Raw genomic sequence first — 23,313 nt, forward strand, 5'->3', positions numbered from 1 at the left:
ACCTATATCTTTAATTTAGTATTTATTATATTTTTAGTCCCTTTAGTAAGCCTTTTAATTACTTCTTTATTAATTTATTTACTATAGTAATATTAGTAATAAAAGTTATCTTAATATAATAGTAACTAGTAGTAAAGTATTATTTTTTAATAATTATAGCTTAAAAAACTAAAAAATATTTTAGTTATTTTTTAGTTATATTTCTATAAGCTTTTTTATTACTTTAATTATTCTAGCTTTTATATAAATAAACTAGCCTTAATAACTAGTATCTCTTAATATAAGCATTTCTTTTTAACTGCTTATATTATTAACCTTTAAGACTGTTCTCTTACTATACTTAACCCTAGTAAGTAGTACTATTATAGCCTTTATAATTTTATTTATAAGAAATAAGAAATCTTCTAGGTATTACCTATATAGAACTTTAAGTTTCTCCCTGTTAATGCAAAGCTTAAGACTTATAACATTATAGAGTATGTTAAGGTAGAGCTGTGTAAGGCTTATGTATAACTAAGAAAAATAAAGTGTACTTCGTGATATACTAAAGTAAGGTTATCAGGCTCTGAAATCTCATATCCTTTGTACATTTGTATAAAGTCTACGTCGATGTGCAATAAATATGCTACTTTCCCACCCCAAATGAGCTCAAAACTACTTGAATATCTTGGTCCTCGATTGGGTCAATCTTGGCAAAGTACTTATCGTGCGCAAGCCGCGCCTCTAGGACCTTCTTCTCTGTCTTTGAAAGGCTTCCTACAATACTCTTGTAAATGCCTAGTGCAGGGTATGCAAGGAGGCCAAACATGGCTAAACGAGTCAAGACCGAACCCATCAGCAAAGATTCGAAACTGCCTGCTCCAAACAAGCGGAACAGAACGTTGAAAGACTTACCGCTTCCGGGCTTGGCAATCAGCCCGAAGCCTGCCTTGCCGAGACCCGTCACCAATCCCACAGGGCCTCCCTTGACTGCACCGACAGCGGGCTGCTTGAACAGGCACCAGGAGGCATCCAGGAAGTTGTACGCAAAGTTCTGTGATATGTTACCACTGCTCTTCGTAAAGTTGCTACAAGTTTGGAAACAGGTAGAGAGAGACTAGCTTTGGAGTACATACCTTACCAGCTTCAGCGGTGCCGCTTTTCCAGTCTGTTATCTTGTCATGCTTCCGGACCTTTTCGCCGTATAGTTCTGGCAGGTTATGTAGGCCTTCAGTGAGAGCGAGAGGCACATCAACTAGCGACCCCTTGAGAACGCTGCTGGTCATCTTGGAGATGCCCTTTCCGGCGGATTTTCCGGCGTTTGACGACGTTGATACCTCTCGGTCTGGTTTCAATTTTGCTTCTACCAGACTTCTCTCTTGGGGGTCCTCGGTTGTAGTGGAGTTTGCAGGCGATCTACTCCGGGACTCAGCTTTGAGTGCTGCTCTTGCGGCGTGTCTTTTCTCCCGGTTTGCAGTCTCGTGTCGGACCTTGATGACGGGGGCGGACATCAGGCTTCCGAAGCCCTTTGAGAATTCAACGAGCGAACCTAGCAGGGCCGATGACGTTGCGGTCAAGGGATCCCATCGCCGGTTTTCGATATCCACCGGCTTGGGGCGATTTCTGCGGCATGTGTTGGTAAGCCCGATCGTTTGACATGGAGGTATTGCCACAAGGAATTAGACTAGACAGGCATCGACACTTACAGCTGCATTTTGGTCAAGTCGATCTTTTGGCGGTTACTAAGGACGCTCAAGGCCCTGGGAGACAGCCTCAGCCCATTCTTGAACCTCTTCCTGGTTTTCTTGTCCAATCGCTTAGCATCGTATATCCAGGCGGCTGCCTCGCTGGGCAACAAGTCGCACGTAAGCGTGTCCCGCGGGAGATGGTGGTGAAAGGACTGCACGGCCTGTGCGACGCCATTCTCGGTTCGCATGGTTTGCGATATGCGGAGTGCGGCCGTCTTTGTAGCGGGCGCAACCAGCGTCTCGATAGCCTTGGTGAGACTGTCAATCTCGAGCTCCTTGTGACGGATCGGGAATGGGCCAGCGCCGGCTTTGGCTACCATTGATCCCCAGAACGGTTGGCTAAGTACTCGTTAATCATATTGTACTACACTATGGGAGGCGGGCTAGTTGGATGTGTGCTTACTCCCCAAAGAAAGGGACGATGAAGGTAGGGCAAGCGTTGAGAAGCCCACAAGCCGTTGTCCCAGCTCCGCCATGGTGTATTACACCCGCAACGTGTTTGAAAAGCCATTCTAGATTCAAAAATAAAGCTTTAGTACAGAATCTAGCGGCGTTGGAAAGCTGGTCGGTCAGCTTACCATGAGGGCAGTCGTCGATAAATATGGCGTTTTCGGCGCTGCGGCCTTCACCAAGTTTGGCCCATCCCTTAGAGATGATGGCGCGGGCGCCGGACCTTTGTAACGCTGCTAAAATCAGATCGGTCATCCTTGCTGAATCATCCATGACAATACTTCCGAAGCCGATATAAATAGGTGCTGGCCCTGCCTGCAGGAATTGGGCAATATGATCGGGCGGGCTGTATTGTGGTTCCTCCCGGAAAAAGAAGCCACACACATCTAGGACCAGTCTGTTAATAAGCAAATTCTGTATCTTACAGATACGGAATGTCATTGGAGAGGTCCCTGGGACTTACCGATATAAGGCGGCCAGTCTAAGGGCTTCTGTACCAAGGCGGGAGACCAGCAGTACGTATATGGCACCTGGTGGGTGCTGAGAAGGCTGGGTGCGTTAGAAGACGACACGGGGTCCAAATTCAGTGTTTCTCTCCTCCAATCATTGATTATGTCTCCAAGCCTGCGTTGAAGTTCAGTAAATAATCTTGGCCTGTCCCTTTTGAGTAGAATACGTACCCTTGCCATGTCAGCGTCTCCACCATCCCATATGACAAGTAGTTTGTCAACTTCGGATCGAGATTTGACTGCTTGATATTCGCTAACGGATGCGGAAAAGCCCTGGTGGGACTGTAAGGCATAGTGAACATAAGATGCAGTGGAATGCCTAAGGCTTCTGCTAGGTGGATATGCGCAAAGCTTGGAGGGTTTGCGATTATAGCCTCAGCAATAAAGGGGACTCCCGAGATAGGATCGGGCTCGATACACGACAGCCAAAACTTGCCTAGCATCTCCTCGACCATATCCTGCTTGCGGCTGATGTCGCCAGCCATAAGCGAAGATACAGAGGGGACAAGGCTCGGGTTCTTCACCATATACTTTATCCGCGGTATTAGAAAAGCCATAGCGGCAAAAATCCCTTGATATAGGTGTCAGACTTACTGCCATGAGGTCCGAAGGGTCTCCGCCCGCGGGATAGAATTCGAGGTTGGACTGTCGCACAAAGTCGGCAAAGACATCGTGGGTAGCAATGCGGACCCGATGCCCGTGCTTTTGTAGTTCTGTGCCGAGTGCAATAAAGGGCTGAACGTCGCCTATGTGATAGGAGCAGAGCAGGTGGTTAGCTAGACCAATGCAAATACAAATCTGAAGGGAGCTTGGTGTTACCTCGGCTGCCAACAATCTGCAGCACTATATTCAGTGCACAAGGTGCCCTTGCACCAAGATGAGGTCGTACCGCGGCGTTGCTCGTGTAGGACTCAGGTGGCATCGCGTTTTGCAGGACATTTTGTAGAGAGCTTTTGCCGTCAAATGTCAAGTCGATACGGGCCTCATCTATTGAGCAGGCAATGGTGTTAATGGTTGTGATCTACCGGCTTGAAGTTGTTGGGGCGTTGGCCCTCGAGAGTCGAGACTAACCGTTCACAGCTGCTGCGGTATCCAGGTGAGTACCGTGGCCTTTGATGAAAAGGGCGCCATTTTCGCCTAGGGCCCTCCGCCGTGCATCGTCTGTTGTGTTTACAGACATGGCGCAACTGTAGATGATCTAAGGGGGGGGTTCGATGAGAGGGCGGACGGGGGAGGCAATGGTGACGTCTGATGATTCTTTTGTTTTTGGGCTGTAGCTAGCTTGTTGGAGGCGGCTCTGCTTTATCAATGGAGGCTACCAACGGCTTTGGCCGTAGGGGTCTGACATTGCAATAAAACATACTGATCTAAGTCTAGTAAGCATTGACTCAGGCTTAGGTAGTATTGACGATAAGAGTACGAGACCAACGAGTGCTGTATCCACCTGGGCATTAGCGATCCATCCAAAACCCAGAAACCCAATGGCTAACGTGGTTCTACCTGGCTGCAAATAATACCCATCTACGGAGTAGGGCGTCATGAAGAAACATCAAGTGCCGGAGACACCGGCGATCAGACACTAGGGGCACCGAAAGGGATTAGTGCTTGTCAGTTGTTAAACGAGTAAACGAAGTGTACGAGGCTGAACGAGATACTCAGCCTAGGGCATCAATATGACTGGTTGTTCTCCCAAGAGCCCTGCCCACTGCCCCACCAAGTGATCTGCCAAACTCCTTTTTGCCACCCGAGACTTAGCAATACGATTTCTTTCAGTCTTCTCTTCGTTCTGAATCACTTTCTCAGTCAATTTTTCGTTCTTCATTATACGTCGTTTAGAGTTCAAGCAGCTATCCCCGTTGATTGCTTACTCTTTTGTTTGCCTAGACCGGCTGGACCCTCTCGGCATTTCCAAGTCGCACGTCATTGATCATGGGGCCATCCTCGACAGGACCTCGGACACGGCGGCCACACCTAAAGTCCAGAAATGGCTGCTTCACCTGCAGAAAACGCCGAGTCAAGGTAAGTTTGTCTCCGAATTCCTCTTTTCGACTTGCCTGGCCAAGGCTGAAACAAGCTTTTGCCCCCTTGTCAGTGTAGCGAGGAACACCCGACATGCCGGTCATGCCTGAGCCGCAGAACCGTTTGTAAATACCCAGACGGAGTAGTCGAGTCTACTGCAACACCAGTGTCTATACCACCGCCGCCCTCCCTCGTACATTCACCACTGGCCGTGTCAGTGTCACCCTCGGGATCTACAGCAACACCGGCTCCAGCACTCCAGAGTCTTGGCCATGTGACCAGCCAAGCACTGGAGTTAAATCAATTACATCTGCTTCACCACTGGACAGTGCACACAAGCGTTGATCTTTGCAGATGCTCCAAGACACTGCACATATGGCAGGAGGTGCTTCCTCAAATTGGTTTCCGATATCCATTCGTCTTACATGCGTTGCTGGGCCTTGCCGCTCTGCATATTGCTTACACTTCTCCAACTGAGCGAACTCAGAGTTGGCTAGTTGGCATGTATCATCACAGCGAGGCCTCGACCGGATTCCGGAAAGAACTTTGCACCATCACTGAAGACAATAGCGAAGCATTATTTACCTGGTCCATATGCAATGTCCTATATGTCTTTGCTACATCAAATCCTCTTTACCAGGGTATAGATGGAGGCCCTACCGCGTTGACATCGGCACAGAAGGAGAAGGTCTTAGGTACAGAATGGATTCCTATGATGCGCGGTTTACAAGCTGTGCTGCAGCCTACCCATAATTACTTACGATTTGGGCGCATGAAGGCCATAATGAGTACGGGGAACTGGGCTGAACTCAACCCAGAACAAGAAAGTCAGGACTCTGAAGATGTCCACTTCTGCCACGCCCGCGAATCTTGGAACGAATCTGACCATGCCGAGGTCTATGAGGAGGCGCTTCAGGTCCTCCGGAAATGCCGGCTTTACTCATCGCAGTTCCGCGGAATGGACTCTGAGACGAGAAGCAACTGGGGATATAACAAAGAGTGGTCTGCACCTCTGATGTTTATTCATTTTGCACCCGAATCCTATTTCTCACTCCTGCGGCAGAGACAGCCGCCAGCTTTGATCCTGTTTTCGCTCTTTGGAGCACTCCTGCATAAGATAAGGAATTACTGGTTCTTGGAGGGCTGGGGCAAAGAGATAGTGGAGGTAATAGCAGATATCCTGGGGAGTTACTGGAGAGAATGGCTGGTATGGCCTTTGCAGATTATTCAAGACTAAGAATTAATTAGTCTAATACTATCGACATACTCAGGTTGCTAGCCCAAAGAGGTAACACTCCAAGAAGATTATTGGTATGAACCATGTATCCTACGCCTCAACAGGCTACCCAAAGCCTATCAATCTTGTGAGCCATAGAGCGGACAAATATGGCCGATGTCAACGGCCACTACTACACTGAAAACAGCGCGAATAAATGAAGCGACATACTCGAGACTAGCTTAGATGGCCATGGAGTCGTATTTATGAGGGTTTCAACACATTATGTCCAAAACCTCAGCTATGACGATAAGCCAGCCGATTGTGTATCATTACATAACCGCTGGCCATATTACATCAGGTTGGAGGAGGAGGAGAGTGAATGGCCTCATCATGAAATTGAACCGAATGTCGTTATTGAGGCGGCACTAGCTTACTCGCCTGAAACTAGTTGTAGGCTTGCATTCGTTGATACAATTGCTTCTGGAAGCCGGTAAGTTTAGAGGCATCAAAGTCGAGGCGGCCGTTGAAGGCCTTTATCTGCCAAAAGATTCAGCGGGCGGACCTTCGGCGGAAACCCTGTAAAGACAATATCGGGTCTAGTTATTTAGCTGCGTCAGAAGACTTGCCTCTCTTCTCATCGCTCCACGAGATGCCGTAGATCTTTGGCGAACATTTTGTTTTAGGACATTGGATTCGCCAAGAGCCAACACCTTTGTTGTTCTCATTGACGGCACTTGACCAGACCTTTTTTATTAGGCTGTTGCCCTTCGCCATGACTGCTAATGGCTACTATCTTCGGCGGGGGCATATCAATCGAACAAGACCAGGCTCGTGAGATAGCCTTTGCGACAGGGTTCTATAATAAAAGGCCTTAACGAACGGAACAGGAGGCAAATGGCGAAGGTAACAACTAGAGCCACCGGAATGATGGCATTAAAGATGAATAATAGTTCCAGAAATATAGTGACGCTTGACCTGCAAAGATGCTTACCTTCGTTCAGGCTTTCCAATAGCAGTTTCAGCAAGCATGACCAAATTCTCTCCTCCAAGGATAATAGGTATAGACACCAATTCGATAAGCCAACCGACCAGCAAGTGCTTAAAGCTGGACAAAAGGCCAGACCAAAGGGGCATTGCCAATAAAGCTAAGTTGCCAGCAAGCAGGTATTTAAACTCCGATTTGATTTACTAACTAAGGCAGCTAGCTCACTCGGCAGTCTTATTTCACACGAATCCCATTTACCCTTCAAGAGCGATTAGTAGGACTAGCAATACTAGGGCCGGTATGTCTAAGACATGATTGCAGGATCGACGTGTGAGGCGCGTGATGTGAGCATCAGCAGTGGGGGTCTATCAACTCAAAATAACAGTCTTATCAAATCAGTTTAGGCAGTACAGTATACCAGCTGCCTAACAAAATTGCCCAAGATCGCAGAACCGACGTTTTCATGTGATTACAGTTGCGTAAGTAACTGACCAGATTTATATAACAATTACTTTAACACACCACGAATCATTCAACAGAGTGCAGGGATGGCTCGGAGATTTAAAGAGCATAAGGCTGTTTACTTGTCAAAAAACCTCTGTACGGATCCTCCGTACTCTCTGTTCTAGTCCTGAGGAGGGTACGTAAGACAATGCACATTTCAATACCGACTTGCCTAAACGGGCCAAGGCTGACTGGGATCGGCAGAGCTGAACCATTTTACGTACCAATGTACCGAACATTATGTCACTGCTGACAATGTAGATCAATGTCAGCAGAGCTGAAAGAACATAAATAAATCTGACACCTGTCATCTCTCCCATCTTCATCCCTCATCTTCTCTTAATTCGAAGCTTCTACCTTTTCATACGTCGCCATGGCCCACCAACAAGGATACCCGCAGCATCAACAAACGATGCAGCAACCAAGCAATGACAGAGATGCTTTTCCAGGCGGTACTTACAGCATCGCTCACCGCGACACAAACGCCGTTCTCAATGTTGATCTCCAGCAAGGCGCCATGGTGCGCTCCAAGTCGGGCGCCATGATTCACATGTCCGGCTCTATCGAATTAGCCGGAAAGTCCAAGTTCTCTCTAGGAAAGCTCTTTACTGGCGGTAACTTGTATGAGTCGACGTACGCCGGCCCAGGTCGCGTTGCGCTTGGCCCGACGCTTTTTGGAGACATCATTACCCTGCATGTTGATGGTCAACAGTCTTGGACCATTGGCAAAGATGCTTTCCTCGCTTGCACCTCTGAGATTTCCAAGAAGAGGGAGACCCAGGGTATTGGCAAGGCGTTGTTCTCGGGAGAGGACCTCTTTGTCTTTCGTATTGAGGGTCAAGGCATTATGTGGCTGACAAGCTTTGGTGCTGTCGATCGACTAGATGTAAGTTTTCCCAGGCATTTTACTACCGGGCACTACTAATTATTGATGAACAGCTTCGACCTGGGGAAGATCACATTGTCGACAATGGTCATCTCGTAGCTTGGAGCTGCAAGTACTCCATCGAAAAGGCTGGCGGAGGAGCGATGACTGGAATGAAGACGGGCGAGGGTCTGGTCTGCCGTTTCACTGGCCCTGGATCGGTTTATGTACAGACGCGAAACATGGATGAGTTTCAGTCATTTATTAAGGCAACTGTTGGGGCTTAGATCTGTTCGACTTATCGACGCTAACGTTTTTATGATGGATATCTTGTTTGAGGTTGGCGTCAATTTTCATAGGTCAAATATGAGATTTGTTGACGAAAGAAGCTGACTGAGTTGTTTTAACATCGACTAGATCATCGGTACTAGGCATTTCTTGATTACAGATGGCGAAGTACTTTTTTGGCGACTTTGCTGACATAACGCTATTTTCAACCCGTTTGGATGACATTTCGACTCCCATGGCTGGCTATGGAGTCATCTACCAATCTCTTTCAAGACAATGATACGCTATTCGTAGAGGGTATCGTATAGTCCGAGCGATTGGACCTTCTGTGTTTGTATGAGATGAAACTTTCCACGGTCTCTTTTGACAGTGGTGGTGAAGGTGGTGTTGCTGACACAGTTCGATCTTCGTTGAGTTCTATTAAAATCAGTTCGTGGTTTTTAGTTACAGAAGGGCTCAACTATCTTTCACCAAAGTCAGCTAAGACTCTCATAGTGATGACAGCAGCCGGGTTATTGTCTGCTGATAGAAAATTGTCCTTGACTTCCAGAATTACATCAGCTTCTCCAGTGCAAGATAATGATCGGGGACTCAAGAGGTTTCAAAAGATTCTGTAATTTCGAGGAGTGTTTAACTAATATTCCGGAGCTTTGTAAATAGAAGGTCTTGCCAAGACCGAGCTTCTTGATGCGGATCAGCCTTGTTTGCTTATTATCCTATACATATTAGGTAAGAAATCGAGAATTAACTACCTCTTTCTTAACAAGACTGATACAGTTGAACATACTGCATCATAATATACTTTAGCAGTAACAGTAATGTAAGAACATTGTTTTTGGAATTATTATGTCAGAAAAATACATCTAAGAACCAAGCTTAACTAAAATACTAGAGCTGGCGTTAAATACCTAAGCTACAGTCACCCAGTGGGCCTCCTCCTTTACAATTTCATTTAAATTCCTCTAAAATTCCTTTCCTCCATTAATCTTGTTGGTTCTCATATCCCTCCGGTTTTTCCATCCCTTGAGAATCGAAAAACTTTGATGTACCTAGTAGCCACGTTAATGAGAACCTCTTAATCATGAGTCATCAGTAACTTACAAGAATAACCTTTCCAATCGAAATTGTCCTTTGGGTTGCAGTGACAACGAAGTTCGAGTCTTTTCTTCGCATCGGTTGGACAGTGAGTGAATGGGTTGTGCCAATACGCGATGTCGTCAAAGAAATGAATCTCGGACTTATCAAGCATGAGCCCGGCTGCGATTGAGTGAATCGGGGCGTCACCCCATCTCTCATAGAAAAAGCCGCCGGCTTGATCGAGGTGGTTAAAATAATCTAGATATTTTTGACTTCTGAAAAAGTTCAAGTCGCCAATCTCGAAATTTGACCACTAGATTCGAAATGTCAGTCTTCTCCCTCGCCACTGTATTAGTATTGTGCGACGACGTACAAAGTGACACTTGTTATATGTTGCTCCATTGTCATCACTCAAGAAGTCCATCGAGTTATGTGGGCTTAGATGATCAGGATTGTTCTTGAAGAATTCCTTGGTAGTGTCCCAAAGGGTAGGGATCGTCTCGATATACTCAGGAAGACTCAGCACGAAGCTGTACTTTTTCTTCGTTTCCATCATATATCTGAAAGGGTCGTAATCGACATCGCAATAGAGGTTGATATCTGGCTCCACCCGCCAGTAGTAATCATAGTTCATCATGAGGGGTTGCCGAAAAAAGAAGCCCGATTCAAATCTGCACATATGGCGGTAGCTCACAGAGTCTCCATAGATGATTTGCCTCTGGGCCATATCCTCTCTGGTTTTCTTCGCTTTGTCCTGGTCAATCCAATCAGGAAATGACCAGTTATCTGGCGGGATCAAGCCGTAATAGGTTTTGCCTGATACAAGGGCGCTGGTTACTCGCTTGAAGGTCGCATCGAATGGCTTCTCGTTCAAGAACACCCAGTCATATCCGAAGTTTCTATTGAAACGATCTTCAACTTGGCGTATTGACTTGGCTATGTTCCATACATCGCTGTTCCGCGCAAGGGTGACAAATGTAGCGTTCACGCGTGAAGACTGAAATGGCGGCCGGTTTGGTGTGTGCTTCAACGAAGCATTATCTGTCTCTCCGTGAGATGCGACGGACGACTCAGCAGGACAATTCCGAGACCTGAAATCGAAGGCATTACACCGAGAGTCTGAAAATACGGTCGCGGGGCTTAGATATACAAATAATCCTAGTGCCTACACATGGTATTAGGCGTCTGAGCTACAATCTCGGCCGGGTGATAATGAGGGCTTACCAGTAATAAGAATACGATTATTCTTACATATAGCCTGGATCTTTTGACAGAAAGAGGCTGAGGTCCAAAGCGCATTTTAACCTGACTGGTATGGTGTCATAACCTATATAAAGAGGTAGTAAGGAAAGTCAAGAATCAGAAAAAATGAGTGAAGAAAACACAGAAACCAGTAAACTAAGAAAATCAACTGACAATGGAAGTATAAGAAGGGGACTTTGCACAGTACTTAAAACAGGTAGCATATTAAATTTTAGCACTAAGTATCTCTGTTTATGGGGAATTTCGGTTGACTTTTGCTCCCTGACACTCAAGGGCGATATTTATTTTAGTGTGCCTAAATTCTAAACCTAATTTTGACCCTGCTGCTTAGCCTTTTACCCAGGAACAAACTTACTAGTATAACCTCGATTTAGATTAGCTCATCCCTTGAAAGATTTAAAAGTTCAACCGTAGTACCACCAATTGCACATTATCTATAAGGTTTAGCTATTCAGCTACCCTTGGCACATATTTTAGTTCTTAAGGGATAAAACAAGTTTTTACATCCCTGAAGTGGCAACACCTGACGATGTGGATAGAAGAGAAACAATGAATGAGATTGTGACCGAGCATTTAAAACTCCTCATTGCCCCCTTGACCCGATGTCTTTTTACGAAATTGGCCTTGCACAACAAGAGCGAGTTTGAAAATGATACCGGGGAAAGCCGACTCTATCGTCGAGACGATATCTTCTTCGTGGCGGATATTGGGGGTTTGTCATCAGAGGTAAATGACACTGAAGGGATATACGGTAGATTGGGGTAGTTAAGTGCTACCACTATAGGGCTTCTACTAAGCACAACATTAATTCTAGTTCGCATATCCCCTTTGATAGGCCAGCTGGGCCTTGATCGATGAGAAGAACGCTGAGTCCCGAGTTTGCAACCCCCGATGAGACCTTTGGGTTTCCTCAGCCAGGGCTTGAGAGAAGTCGCAAATTTGGCCTCAAGAGCGTAGTCAAGATAATTCGCATTAAACTGTAGCTATTGAACTTAATGGTCTTGTATACTCTAGTCGACTCCTCGTATATTTGATGCTGTAGACGATTATCCTCAGCCTCGGCAATAATTGTAAACCAACCGCCTACGGATCCGAAACTCCGCTGGAACGGACGTGGAGCCGGACCAATTTTGAGATTAGCGTGCTTGTCTCGGGGAGATGGTTGCTCCGCAAACAGGAGATCAGAGGCCGGAAGACGTCGATTTGGCAGCGGCTTAAACCTAAAATAGTGTATAGAGCCGATTACTCAACAATACCGTCATAATACCCGGCGGATTGATAAATGCGGTTCTCTCCTAACTCTAATAAATAGGTTAAATCTAGTACACGAATCCTCGTTTCTAACAATCAGTAATATTGATTTCTCCTTTTTTTAGTCATTATCGTTATCGTCACCATGAAAGCTCTCGTCTCCGGCCGGAGCATCGTCACACGGCTCATCAACGCCACGCGCACCAAAGCCATCTGCGGTCAAGGCGGTCGTGTCCAAGACGATATACCCATCCCCAGCATCTCCTCCAACGAAATCCTCGTCAAAGTCAAAGCTGTAGCCCTGAACCCAACCGACTTCAAGCATCTCGACATTATCTCTCCCCCCAACTCGATCATCGGATGTGATTACGCAGGTGTTGTTCACAAAGTGGGTGATTCTGCCAAGGATAAATGGAAAATTGGCGATCGTGTTGCTGGCGCTGTTCATGGCGGGTTGTATCCTGACAAGGGCGCTTTTGCCGAGTATTTGAAGATCGATGCAGATCTGGCTTTTAAAGTCCCTGAACATATCAGCGATACTGAGGCGACTACATACGGAGTTTCAGCTGTGACGGCCATGCTGGTCCTCAACGTCCATCACGGGCTACCCTTCATCGATACCAAACCTGCTACTCCGAAGAATGAAGCCATCTTCATTTACGCCGGATCAACAAGTGCAGGCCTATATCATATCCAACTAGCAAAAGCAGCTGGATACACCGTCGTCACGACTGCCTCGCCCCGCTCATCCCAGCTAGTGAAGCAATACGGTGCCGATGCTGTCTTTGACTACAATGCCCCTTCCGTTTCAGAAGATATCATCAAAGAGTTTCCCAAAATCACAAAAGCGGTGGATTGCTTCTCAGAGGGCAAGTCAACGTCCATCTGCGCCGCGGTTCTCAAGCCCAGTGGTGGCAAGGTAGTTACACTGCTGCCAAATGGTAAATCCAGTACTCCTGGCGTCACGTACGATCTTGTCATGTCGTATACAGCGATGGGGCATGCCTTTCAATGGCTACCGCCAATTGGACCCAAGTTTGAAGTCAGGCCACAAGATCGAGCTGCTCTTGTACGCTTTTATGAGACTCTACCAAAAATTACACATATCTTGAAACCTATTCCTACTATTGAGCTGAAGAGTGGCTTTGATGGTATATTTGAGGGGTTGGGTAAATTGCGGGCAGGTCAGGTAGCGGGAGGCAAGCAGGTTGTCCGTTTCATCAACGCATAAGAGTAACAGACCAGTGCTTTAAGCTCTAATAATTATTTAACATAAATACCTTGTTTGGTAATAACCTCTTTTTGATACATTTCTCCTAACATTTAAGTGGCGGTGCAGACCGTCGTTATCAGCCATTCGTCTCCAATGTCGACATTGACAGGCGCATTGGCTCCGCCCCTCTTCTCATCCTCCAGCGATTACTGATCTCCACGAGCTCTTCACAGCCCTCAACTGCCCATGACCACTTCGTCAGAAAACCAGGTGTTGCCTCCCAACTCTGCGTGTCATGCGGCTCACCCCAAATAATAAGTCCGTTGCGTCCGGCCGTGAGTTCGTCTGTATCTACATAATTCTCCAAGGCCAGGCCTCGCGGTTGTTCGGTGCTGGCAGAGAAGCTAAACGGTGTTCCTCGCTGCCAAGGCGCAGCAGTATAGCTCATGAGATCACCAACGAGATCGCGCCAAAGTTCAAAATTATCAAACCGGCCTTCGCGTCGTATAAGATTGTCTCGCAGGCGGGCGAAAGGCATAATGTTGATCCAGGGGAAATGATATTGAGATAGCTGCAGTGTGGTAGGGGCCAAAGAAGAAGGAATATTGGGGTTTGGGGGGTAGCGGGTTGTATCGTCTAGGCAGGGGCCAAAGACGGGACAGGTTGTTGGGTCTAGTGATATTGTGTTTATGGTGCGTTTGATGGATATGAAGGCGCGGTAGACGTTGAATTGGATGAGATGGAGGAGCTGGTCAGACGGGAGGGGGAAGTTGGCGTTGATGGGCTTGGGTGTTGAGTGTATGGTCATGATTTGATCGGTAGATGATGGCGGTTCAACAGCTGAGGTATCCTTCCTTGTGCAGTGAGGCGTATAGGACGGAGGATAGGATACAGATACGGCTGTTGAGTCTTTTTCCTCATCTTGGGGAGAGTCATCAATAACCTCGTCAACACGCCAGCGCCTGACCTCAAATGAAGTGGATATCTGATCTATCTCAAAGTCTTTACCCTTGATCCGTTGTCCTAGACACATTAATAAGCACGTTCAGTCATCTGACTACGGAACAACTCACGACGAGCTCTCTGATTCTTCCGGTTCTGCAGCTTTCTTCGCAGCTTATTCGCCTCGGCAATTGCGGCGTAATTCTCCATATTGATGTGGCGTGTATCATCGATTTTGAGATGTAGTCTGGACAAGATGAAATTGACGGCCGAGTTCCTTCGGCGAGTTGAGACACCCTCCGCGCTAATGGAGCAAGCCGATGGTCAAGGCCCGCAAGCTAAACTAGATGAGGATAAACTGTCATCAACCCCACCTGTACTCCGTTCTCCCTGGAAAGTAAGTGGGACGGGCTAGACCTGGAGAGGCAGGAATGTCATCAGCCAGGTACGCCAGCTCACCCTAGAGTTTAATACTGAATAATCACGGTCTATGTTTCTTTCTTTGACTTTATGTTAACTACACGGTGATAATACTGTGGATATTACTTTAAGTCCATGCGAAGATGATTCGTAAGTTGTTCTTCGTAATAATGCTACTCAATGATAATCCACAATGAAGAGTATGAGCATTCTTCGACAAAGAGCATTCCATATAAAGAAGCGCAGCTCACTGACATTTCAAAATTCATCCCGTCTCAATAACAAACATTTCTCAACAGTCCAAAACTACAGCACACTTTCCAACTCTCTATTCTTAAACCCAAAGCCAATCATGTTTCGTTATACCGCCGCTCATGCCACCACCAAAGGCCCAGGCGACGCTCGCCCAACAGCTCTCCAGATCATCAAAGACGAAGGTGTCGAGGAAAAACGCCAGGGCCAAGTCTTCGTCATTACTGGCACCTCCTCTGGAATCGGTATCGAAACCGTCCGCGCCATCGCCGCTACTGGGGCGACTATATACCTCACAGCCCGAGACCTCGACAAGGCCAAGACTGCGCTTGATGGCATCTTTGACTCTTCCCGTATGGAACTGTTCCAGATGGATCAGGGGTCTCTTGAGTCTGTCCGCGCTGCCGCTGCTGCTATTTTGAACAAGGCCCCAAAAATCCACTGCCTTATTGCCAACGCTGGTATAATGGCTATTCCTGACCTTCGCTTTACGGCTGATGGCCATGAACTCCAGTTCGGCACCAATCATCTGTCTCACTTCCTCTTCTTCCAGCTTCTCAAGCCTGCTCTTCTTGCTGCTGCCTCGCCTGACCTCCCCTCCCGTGTTGTGGTTCTTTCGTCTTCCGGCCATAACATCCATGGTATCAACGACTCTGATAACTACGCCTTTGAGCACGGAGACTACGACCCCAACGTCGCTTACGCCCAGTCCAAGACAGCAAATATCTACATGGCCAATGAGATTGAGCGCCGCTATGGCGCACAATACCTACACGCCACTAGTGTCCACCCAGGTATCATTTCTACAGGCCTTACGAGACACATGCCCCCCGACGCCTTCAAGGGTATGGAGCATATCTATCCTGTGATGAAGAGTGTTGAACAAGGAGCTGCAACTACGGTCTGGGCAGCTGTTGGTGAAGCTTGGAAGCATGATGGTGGCAAGTACCTTGTCGACTGCGATGTTGCTAAGCCGGCGGTTGATGGGGACGACAAGATGATTGGGCCTGGTTATGCCCCGCACGCTTATGATGTTGAGAAGGCGAAACGACTGTGGAAGGACTCGAACAAGCTGGTAGGATTGCAGGATGAGGAGTAGTTAATGGCAGGCCGCATGTTCTCCTGTGACGCCCTGGGTCCCAGAGACATTATCGATGGCTTTGACCGATGTGAGAAGGACAAAGAAGGTCGTGAGGGAGGAGATAGACATTAGATAGCTCACTTAAGAAAGAATTGACCATTGCACAATCGCACGTTTATTTCATGTATACTGGCTTTGATTCAATTCATCAACACAGCTATATACCTGGTTTCGAAGAAGGTGCAAACCTTACATTGCTATTCTACATAAGGGTGTAGCGATGTCTATTTCAGATCTATGGAGTTAACTACTTGAATGGATCATTACATCCAGAGCTTAAGCCCCATTTCTCGAGCAACTTCTTATCATCACCAGCCCACTCTCTCAACACCTCAAAGCCCTCATAACTGACCAGTATCATAGTCCCCAATTCATCAAGGTCATCCAAACAAGTCCCCTTAACACTATCAAGAAACCTCGACATATCTAATCTGAGCCAGGTCTTTTGCTCTATGGCTTTTTGCCACTCTGTAAGTGACCTTGCGTTCCATATGGTTGCGCGGCCTGTGAAGCCTAGCTCAGCCAGCCTCGTACTTTGCTGGTACCACCCGAATTTGAGAAAGGTGTAGATACTCTCGACAAGATCTGCAAAGATCATTGTACGTTGGATGCTCTCTGCTCGGACCCAGTCTTTCCAGGGCTGATTAAATTTTGAATTGCTGGAGGTAGTTTCTTGCGCCAGTGCTTGCAAGATATCAATCCATCTAGCTATTGACTTGGCGTCCTGCTCAGCCTGTTCTTGTAGTGAATTATCATCCCAGAATAGTCGTATGCACTGGTACACAAGCATGGCCTGGACAGAGGGTAGGAGGTCAAGACTCGTGGCCGATTGAGAGCTCAGAGGACCCAAAGCGATTGCTGTGTCTGTCGCCTGTATGAGTAATTCTGCTCGCCGTGAAATTTCTGATGTTACAAGAGATGCATTCGCTGAGTTGCGCGCTGTGTAAAGAGAACAAGCAGCCAAAGCATCTCGTAGTACAGTGGAATTGCTAGTTTGAGAGCAGTGGATAAAAGATGTTTGTCCCGATTCTGCGAATGTCTTGACCTGATGAACTATTCGACTTGCTTCATACTCTGCACGCTCCTTCAAAGTGTTGTTTGTGTATACCGGTCTATTCCTGGATCCCTGTGGCAGTAAGGAAGTACCAATGGTATTGCCCTTGTAAGGCGTCTGCAAATTTGGAGACGGGTGGTGAGGACAAGGGTCTGGGGTGAATAATGATATTGTTCTTCCTCGGCCGGTGATCTCATCTATGAGTGGCACCAGAGGAGGGGCAATGGTAATGGGAGTTGGGAACAGCGAAATATCATGGCCGACTTCAGGCGTGAATGAGTCACGGTTGGATCGAGGGGTTTCGGTAGTGTCGACTTGATCATCCCAAACAACTAAACCAGACCTTCCAGGCACCTCTTGCGCGTCTTCAGGTAACATCCAAGCATAGACACAAGTAGCCCTTGTCGCAAGACAGCGTCCGCACTGCGGAAACCCGAGGTCGCACCGCCTTTTACCCCGAACACAGGCCGAGCACGACTTTTGTCTTGAAGATACCATGTCTGCGCGGGTCGTTTGTTTAGTAGTCGAATATTGGTGCTGCAGATACTCTAGCCGCTGCGAAGATAAGTCGGCCAGCGCCGAGCCCGATCACTCTGGGCCTGTTTGACTAAGATGCGGAGTTCCGCACGCTAGACTCAAACCTCGTGTGGATCCACTCCCGATTTACATGGCATATCGAAGGCCTTGACTTGGAAAATGGGTATAAATAACTGCTGAAGAAGCCTTCAAGTCATCTCTTTCTTTGCATCTCACAACATTATTCAAACTGGCAAAGTACTCACAAACCCGATATTCATCCACCATGGCCAACAACCTTGAATCCGCCCTCCCCATTTCTGCCCTGGGCAGCTGGATGGAAGATCTCTACGCCCGAATCTTCGCTCAACCAGATGATGAAGTCTCAGAAAATACCATAAAAAAGTGCATTGCAGAAGACTTTACAGCCAGGTAAATCCGACCCCAAAACAAATCACCCCGAACGGAATTAATCGTGAAACCTAGGATCAACCATGATCACTTCACGCGACAGTCATTCCACGATATCATCATGAAGTTCCGTGTCGATAACAAGACGACTATTCACGAAACAAAGGAGCTTCAATCTTGGGATGCGCCCGATGACTCAGGTGCTGGCTGCGTCTCCCAGTATCTTCGCTTTACCGACTCCAACAAGGAGACTGGCGTTGGTAGCACGTATTCTACGTTGCTGATTGCTAGCATCAAGGTTGTTGACGGAAGGAAAATGCTGGTTGAACTGACTGAGGTAATGAAGGCAGCTGCTTAGACATTTCAGGTAGATGGTTGGCCGAGGTCAGCGCTATTATACCTACTATGTTACATAGATTAAGACTCGTAGACTAGCAAGCTACTAAAGTACGACTTTTCGACGGGGTTTCGCGTGTAGGCCGTGCCTCATTTCTCTTGAATATTTACACTGGGTCCATGAGTTAAATACTCAAACATCTTGCAAAGTCTTGCCCCTGTCGTTATCGTGTCGCCGTAGAGCTCCTGTCCTTTCCATTAACCAACAAATCTATCCCAACACTTCTCTGGCTCCTAACTCCTAGTCAAATAATATCCCCGAAGCCCATTTCCTCATCCTTTCCGTAGCATCACCTACCCGTTTTACTTGGTTCTCAATCAGTATAAAGTCATGACACTCACGCTCACCAACTTCAAACACTACAGGAATCGACCGGCATTTCTCTTGAGCAGCCTTCCCAAATTCGACGACTGCATCACAGAAAACCTCGCATCCACCAACAGTGACGTAGAGCGCTTTGGTTATCGTAGGGAGATCACTTAGCCATGATAAATCTCCATCCACGGAGAGGGCTGGGTGAGCTTCGTTGACCTTTGGCTTGAGGTCGTCGCTGCTAAATGAGTGTATGGAGGTTCGCTGGAGTAAGCCCGCAGAGAGCATGTCGACGTTTCCATAGTTTTTGAACGAGGAAGTGTCTGATCGATCGCTGAGCCAGGGAGAGACCAGGAACATTCCTGCTAGGGGACTCTCAAGCTTCACTTCTGGGACCGTTGGGTGAGGATGCAAGAGGTGATAAGCCAGTTGCGCTGTCAAATTCCCTCCCGCCGAGTCACCGCCGACTATCAGATCACGGGGATTCACGCCGCTCTGGAGTAGATGATTTAGAGCGGCGGAGGCTTGGCGAAGCTGATCAGGATATCTCCCACCAGGCGCCAACGTATACTGCAGTACCGCAACAGCGACCTCCTGACTCGCACCAGGTCCACCATTCACATATGCTTCCCAGCACCAAGTCAAGTGCCCCGGCAGAGGGGGCGCAACATATCCGCCGCCGTGCAGGAACAGAACGAATTTAGATGCTTTCTTCCGGTTGCCAATCCACATTATAGATGCATCAGTTCCGGCGAGTGGCTCAATGTCGATGTTTAGTTGAGTGTGATGGCCCTGGTCCCGCTGCTTCTTGATCCAGGCTGTGTAGACATCTATCGTTGGTGTGCAGAGGAATTGGATCTGCCGTGGGTTGAAATTTCCCAGGAGGATGCGTCCGACCATGCAGCTGAGCCAGAGATGTAATGGGATGTTATGTTTGATAGCAAGTGGTAGGCCTCGGATGAGAATACCCACGATGGTTCCGGGTACTTGAGATTGTGAGCCTATGAGGCTAATGACACTGTGGTGTGAAGTGATAACTTACCTAGGAGTATCCTTACGGCAAGGCCCAGTGTCTCAAAGACAGAGAGTGTTGGGATCGTAGTTGACTTCATCGCTGCTTGGAATATTGATCCCCGCTAATGTAGAAATCCACAGATCGAGCATATACGTGAAAAGAATTGTGGACTTGCAAAGCCTTGGCTTAATATACTTGATCGGTATATCATTAGCCACAGAGAGTCAAGTGATACAAACAGAAAACCCTCCTCGGCTCGGGAGGGCGGCAATTGTTAACGGCAAGTAATAGAGTTCACGCTAGTTTATGCTTGGTGATATAGTTAGGATCCCCATTCTGAAGCTGCGTTTTTAGTTTACCCCATACCCCAGATCTCTCGACACTCTTGCCGAGGTTCCATACTCACCAGTCCTCCACTAACAAGCCTCAGATTTTATCTTAGCATGTACGCCCATATCGGTTCCATTACCCACCAGGGAAGTTTAGACGGTATCCTTGACATCCCAACCTGGGCTTTGGCTCTTAGGCTAGGCTCATTTGCACAAACCGCACTTCGTGACGCCATTTCTCTTAGTGTCCATTCCCCCCGCATCTCGTGAGTGGTTCAACTAAGCAAGTTAAAACATCATGTCGTCTAATGGAACGTCCAACCCAAATACTGACCTACTGCCGTTGCGTTGCTGGCTTACTCCTATCATCCAGCCGGTAGAAGAATAAAACGAGACCAGCCACTTCTGACTTCACAAAAAATCATAAGACAGCCGCTCCGAGTAATTCAGCTTATTGGTTGTATATCCAAGCTACCTGTATTACCAGCTAGTACCAACAAGCTATAAAGTTCTCATCCGCCATTAAATGCCTAATGCATTACCCTTTAGCCAAAAGTATCCAACTTCTCCAATGTCGCATCAATGGCTACCACGTGCGTACATTTCCGTGCTATACCCGTTGACACTCCCTACCCGCCCTGTCAAGCCACGCGAGATTCCAGGTCCATGACTCGTACGGGCTCTACCATCGATAGCAATTTACCGGAAGTTTCCACCGCCGTTGCATCGAGAAAGAGGAATGCTGCTCTGTCTCTTGATACACATAGTAATAGCACCAGCAACCCACCTAACACCCTCATAAGACCCCTCCTCATGCGCATCAGCCATCCACGTGCCAGTCTGCTGCATAGACCCAACACAACCCCTAAACTGCCGTCCATAGCGACGGTTAGTCCAAGGTCGAGTGATGACAACACCAGTTTCACCAGAGCGCACGGTACCGCGGACAGTGACGGTGGCTTGAGTAGTCCAAGTGCGAGAGTAGTTGATACCAAAGCTAGCGCCAAGACGGTCCTTCACAGCTGTGAGATCGAGACCTGCACTGACGGAAACGCTGTTGGAGATGCTGAAAGCTGACGCAACGCTGACAGCGATACCGTCGCTGCCGGCGCCGATGACGACGGGGGACATCTGCACGTCCCAGTCGACGAAGCGCTGAGTGCTGTCGGTCACGTACGAGGTTGTGCCACTGCAGGACTGACGTTCCTCGAGATCGCGGGGTGCAACGGCCTTGGAGCCGGCGTCGAGCCAGTCTTGGTCAATTTCAGGAGTAATGGGGGCAATACCCTCTGACTCGAGAAGTTTCTCATAGACGCTGACGTGAACAACCTCCACTGGGGTATGTTAAATGGTGATGAGGTGGAGAGTGAGAGGGCGACTTACTGCGGCCTTCGCCGTAGAGGATGACTTCATCTTGCTTGAGGACGTGGTCGGGGGTCCAGAGGGTGGAGTTGAGATCGCGCTCTGTCATGAAGGGAGCGGCACTGGCGACAGCGGCCAGGCTGAGAAGGATGAACTTGGTAGCAATCATCTTTCGAAGACTGCGGAGGAGGTCAGATAAAGAGAAGTTGCTAAGGTGTTGGAAGAGAGGTGTTGACTGAAGAATGAGAGGCGTTGTGTTACCAAGAGCAGCTCAGCCTTTTATACAAGAATATGCCCGACTTGAGACTAAACTTCTCAAGGTATCGTATCGTTCTATCTACACCATTGGCAACTCCTTGATCACTACAACATCGGCAGTTGCTTTCCCATCCGATTCCGGAAACTCACTCGTAATCTCCCAACGTGCTAAACATGAAGCTATTTGCGCGGCTATAAAGATCGTCCATTGACAGAAGTTTAATGTATCGGTGATTATGGATTTATCCTATCTAGGTCTCGGTAAGACCCGAGCTTCTAGTGCATTAGGAAGGTGGCTTGCCAGTCGACGGGTCCGACGATCACGACAACAAGGTTGATGCGTCGGTCCGAGATACGGAATAATTCACCACTGGTCGGGGATATTCTAGAAGGAATGTATGCATGGTGTTTTCGTCTATGGAGTCGTGATTGCGAGACAACTGCCGAGCCTCGTGGGAGAGCGATAGGACTTGGAGAGATGATGTATCCTGGTACTCTATCTTATAGCATGACTCGAGTGCGAAATTGGCAGTTCAGGTTCGAAAAAAGGGTATAGCTTCAGATAACAGTCGCACGATGCCTGTTTCATGGGTTGCCATGGAAGAATTGGATCTTCCGTCTTCGGAATCGTTTTTGAAATTCAGCCGTAATGTTCAACATATAAGCACTACTGATCCCATCGTCGAAGCCCAGATCACCCAGCATCACGTTCTCCTCTCTACCTCTCTCTCAGTCCCAGACCAAATCTCTATTGTTCTCTTTAGCAACAGAATTCACAATGCAGTTCCTCAGCATCTCCTCTCTTCTCGCTCTCGCAACTCTGTACGATCCCCTAACATGCACCTTACACCTCAGTACTAACAACATCTCAACAGTGCATCTGCAAAGCTTCACAGCCAAGCTGTCTGCGTTACCAACCGCCACTACAGCCCCAGTGGTGGAACGGCATGGAGCCCCAGCTACAACTGGAAAGTGAACTACGAGCTTCTTCCTGACGCTACCAACTGCGCCTGCGCCTACTACAGGAACCGCAACACTGGCAATAACCAGTGGGACAAGTGCCCTGACTGTCGCTTTGTGGGTCACACGAGATACAAATGTCTTGGTGGAGTGAGGCGCTAACATGAGATAGGATGGTCTTGTCTGTGGGTCTGATGGCTGGCATATTGGCGGTGACGAGGTGAGTACCTTGGCATATTATCCCCAGTCCCTGTCACTGGGACTTTTTGAACTCTTGGCTGACGATAAATCTCAGTTTACCTACTACTGTGAGAAGAAGTGTGGAGCACAGGGAGCAGAGGCGAACTAGTATGGGACAGCCTTGTCGTCGGTTCCATCGAAGGACCCTGAAGGACAGTGCATAATTTGAGTAGAAGTTATGATAGGTCAATACCAGATAATAAATTCGTATTCAACATCGGAAAACGGCATTTGTGACAGCTCGGCATAGACCTTCACCCCGGAACTGGAGGTTTAGATGTAGGGGTCCCGTAGTTTGACAGATGAGACATGACTCGTGCTGATCATCAAACGT

The 23,313-nt window shown here is 47.7% G+C and overlaps 12 protein-coding genes across 12 annotated transcripts; 6 read left to right on the forward strand and 6 right to left on the reverse strand.

Annotated features, from left to right (window-relative positions):
- Positions 1–625: 625 nt before the first annotated feature.
- On the reverse strand, positions 626–3,866 carry FSUBG_8408 (glycosyltransferase family 1; the record flags this gene model as incomplete). The annotated part of the gene is made up of 11 exons (XM_036686814.1): positions 626–1,033; positions 1,116–1,602; positions 1,686–2,066; positions 2,131–2,239; positions 2,306–2,563; positions 2,641–2,801; positions 2,858–3,216; positions 3,281–3,432; positions 3,506–3,521; positions 3,576–3,673; positions 3,758–3,866. 11 exons carry the CDS (start codon positions 3,864–3,866, stop codon positions 626–628), a joined length of 2,538 nt encoding a protein of 845 aa, XP_036536028.1.
- Positions 3,867–4,670: 804 nt separating this feature from the next.
- On the forward strand, positions 4,671–6,167 carry FSUBG_8409 (UPC2-like regulatory protein; the record flags this gene model as incomplete). The annotated part of the gene is made up of 6 exons (XM_036686815.1): positions 4,671–4,705; positions 4,873–4,979; positions 5,035–5,912; positions 5,977–5,993; positions 6,047–6,069; positions 6,130–6,167. 6 exons carry the CDS (start codon positions 4,671–4,673, stop codon positions 6,165–6,167), a joined length of 1,098 nt encoding a protein of 365 aa, XP_036536029.1.
- Positions 6,168–7,786: 1,619 nt separating this feature from the next.
- On the forward strand, positions 7,787–8,565 carry FSUBG_8410 (DUF124 domain protein; the record flags this gene model as incomplete). Its single annotated transcript, XM_036686817.1, has 2 exons — positions 7,787–8,299; positions 8,353–8,565. 2 exons carry the CDS (start codon positions 7,787–7,789, stop codon positions 8,563–8,565), a joined length of 726 nt encoding a protein of 241 aa, XP_036536030.1.
- A 982-nt stretch (positions 8,566–9,547) lies between these two features.
- Positions 9,548–10,942, reverse strand: FSUBG_8411 (glycolipid 2-alpha-mannosyltransferase; the record flags this gene model as incomplete). The annotated part of the gene is made up of 4 exons (XM_036686818.1): positions 9,548–9,615; positions 9,668–9,956; positions 10,017–10,808; positions 10,895–10,942. The coding sequence occupies 4 exons, from the start codon at positions 10,940–10,942 to the stop codon at positions 9,548–9,550; spliced, it is 1,197 nt and encodes a 398-aa protein (XP_036536031.1).
- A 1,360-nt stretch (positions 10,943–12,302) lies between these two features.
- Positions 12,303–13,388, forward strand: FSUBG_8412 (TOXD; the record flags this gene model as incomplete). Its single annotated transcript, XM_036686819.1, has 1 exon — positions 12,303–13,388. One exon carries the CDS (start codon positions 12,303–12,305, stop codon positions 13,386–13,388), a length of 1,086 nt encoding a protein of 361 aa, XP_036536032.1.
- Positions 13,389–13,506: 118 nt separating this feature from the next.
- FSUBG_8413 (uncharacterized protein) lies at positions 13,507–14,522 on the reverse strand (the record flags this gene model as incomplete). Its single annotated transcript, XM_036686820.1, has 2 exons — positions 13,507–14,393; positions 14,444–14,522. The coding sequence occupies 2 exons, from the start codon at positions 14,520–14,522 to the stop codon at positions 13,507–13,509; spliced, it is 966 nt and encodes a 321-aa protein (XP_036536033.1).
- A 562-nt stretch (positions 14,523–15,084) lies between these two features.
- On the forward strand, positions 15,085–16,083 carry FSUBG_8414 (WW domain protein; the record flags this gene model as incomplete). Its single annotated transcript, XM_036686821.1, has 1 exon — positions 15,085–16,083. The coding sequence occupies one exon, from the start codon at positions 15,085–15,087 to the stop codon at positions 16,081–16,083; it is 999 nt and encodes a 332-aa protein (XP_036536034.1).
- Positions 16,084–16,372: 289 nt separating this feature from the next.
- Positions 16,373–17,557, reverse strand: FSUBG_8415 (uncharacterized protein; the record flags this gene model as incomplete). Its single annotated transcript, XM_036686822.1, has 1 exon — positions 16,373–17,557. The coding sequence occupies one exon, from the start codon at positions 17,555–17,557 to the stop codon at positions 16,373–16,375; it is 1,185 nt and encodes a 394-aa protein (XP_036536035.1).
- Positions 17,558–17,981: 424 nt separating this feature from the next.
- On the forward strand, positions 17,982–18,464 carry FSUBG_8416 (uncharacterized protein; the record flags this gene model as incomplete). Its single annotated transcript, XM_036686823.1, has 2 exons — positions 17,982–18,127; positions 18,182–18,464. 2 exons carry the CDS (start codon positions 17,982–17,984, stop codon positions 18,462–18,464), a joined length of 429 nt encoding a protein of 142 aa, XP_036536036.1.
- Positions 18,465–18,743: 279 nt separating this feature from the next.
- On the reverse strand, positions 18,744–19,927 carry FSUBG_8417 (alpha beta hydrolase fold; the record flags this gene model as incomplete). Its single annotated transcript, XM_036686824.1, has 2 exons — positions 18,744–19,801; positions 19,858–19,927. The coding sequence occupies 2 exons, from the start codon at positions 19,925–19,927 to the stop codon at positions 18,744–18,746; spliced, it is 1,128 nt and encodes a 375-aa protein (XP_036536037.1).
- Positions 19,928–20,858: 931 nt separating this feature from the next.
- On the reverse strand, positions 20,859–21,690 carry FSUBG_8418 (uncharacterized protein; the record flags this gene model as incomplete). The annotated part of the gene is made up of 2 exons (XM_036686825.1): positions 20,859–21,493; positions 21,543–21,690. The coding sequence occupies 2 exons, from the start codon at positions 21,688–21,690 to the stop codon at positions 20,859–20,861; spliced, it is 783 nt and encodes a 260-aa protein (XP_036536038.1).
- An 867-nt stretch (positions 21,691–22,557) lies between these two features.
- FSUBG_8419 (uncharacterized protein) lies at positions 22,558–23,088 on the forward strand (the record flags this gene model as incomplete). Its single annotated transcript, XM_036686826.1, has 3 exons — positions 22,558–22,601; positions 22,655–22,856; positions 22,912–23,088. The coding sequence occupies 3 exons, from the start codon at positions 22,558–22,560 to the stop codon at positions 23,086–23,088; spliced, it is 423 nt and encodes a 140-aa protein (XP_036536039.1).
- Positions 23,089–23,313: the final 225 nt, after the last annotated feature.

This window comes from Fusarium subglutinans (genome assembly GCF_013396075.1).
Source record: "Fusarium subglutinans strain NRRL 66333 chromosome Unknown NRRL66333_c0000116, whole genome shotgun sequence".
In the NCBI taxonomy this organism is placed as follows: Eukaryota; Fungi; Ascomycota; class Sordariomycetes; order Hypocreales; family Nectriaceae; genus Fusarium; species Fusarium subglutinans.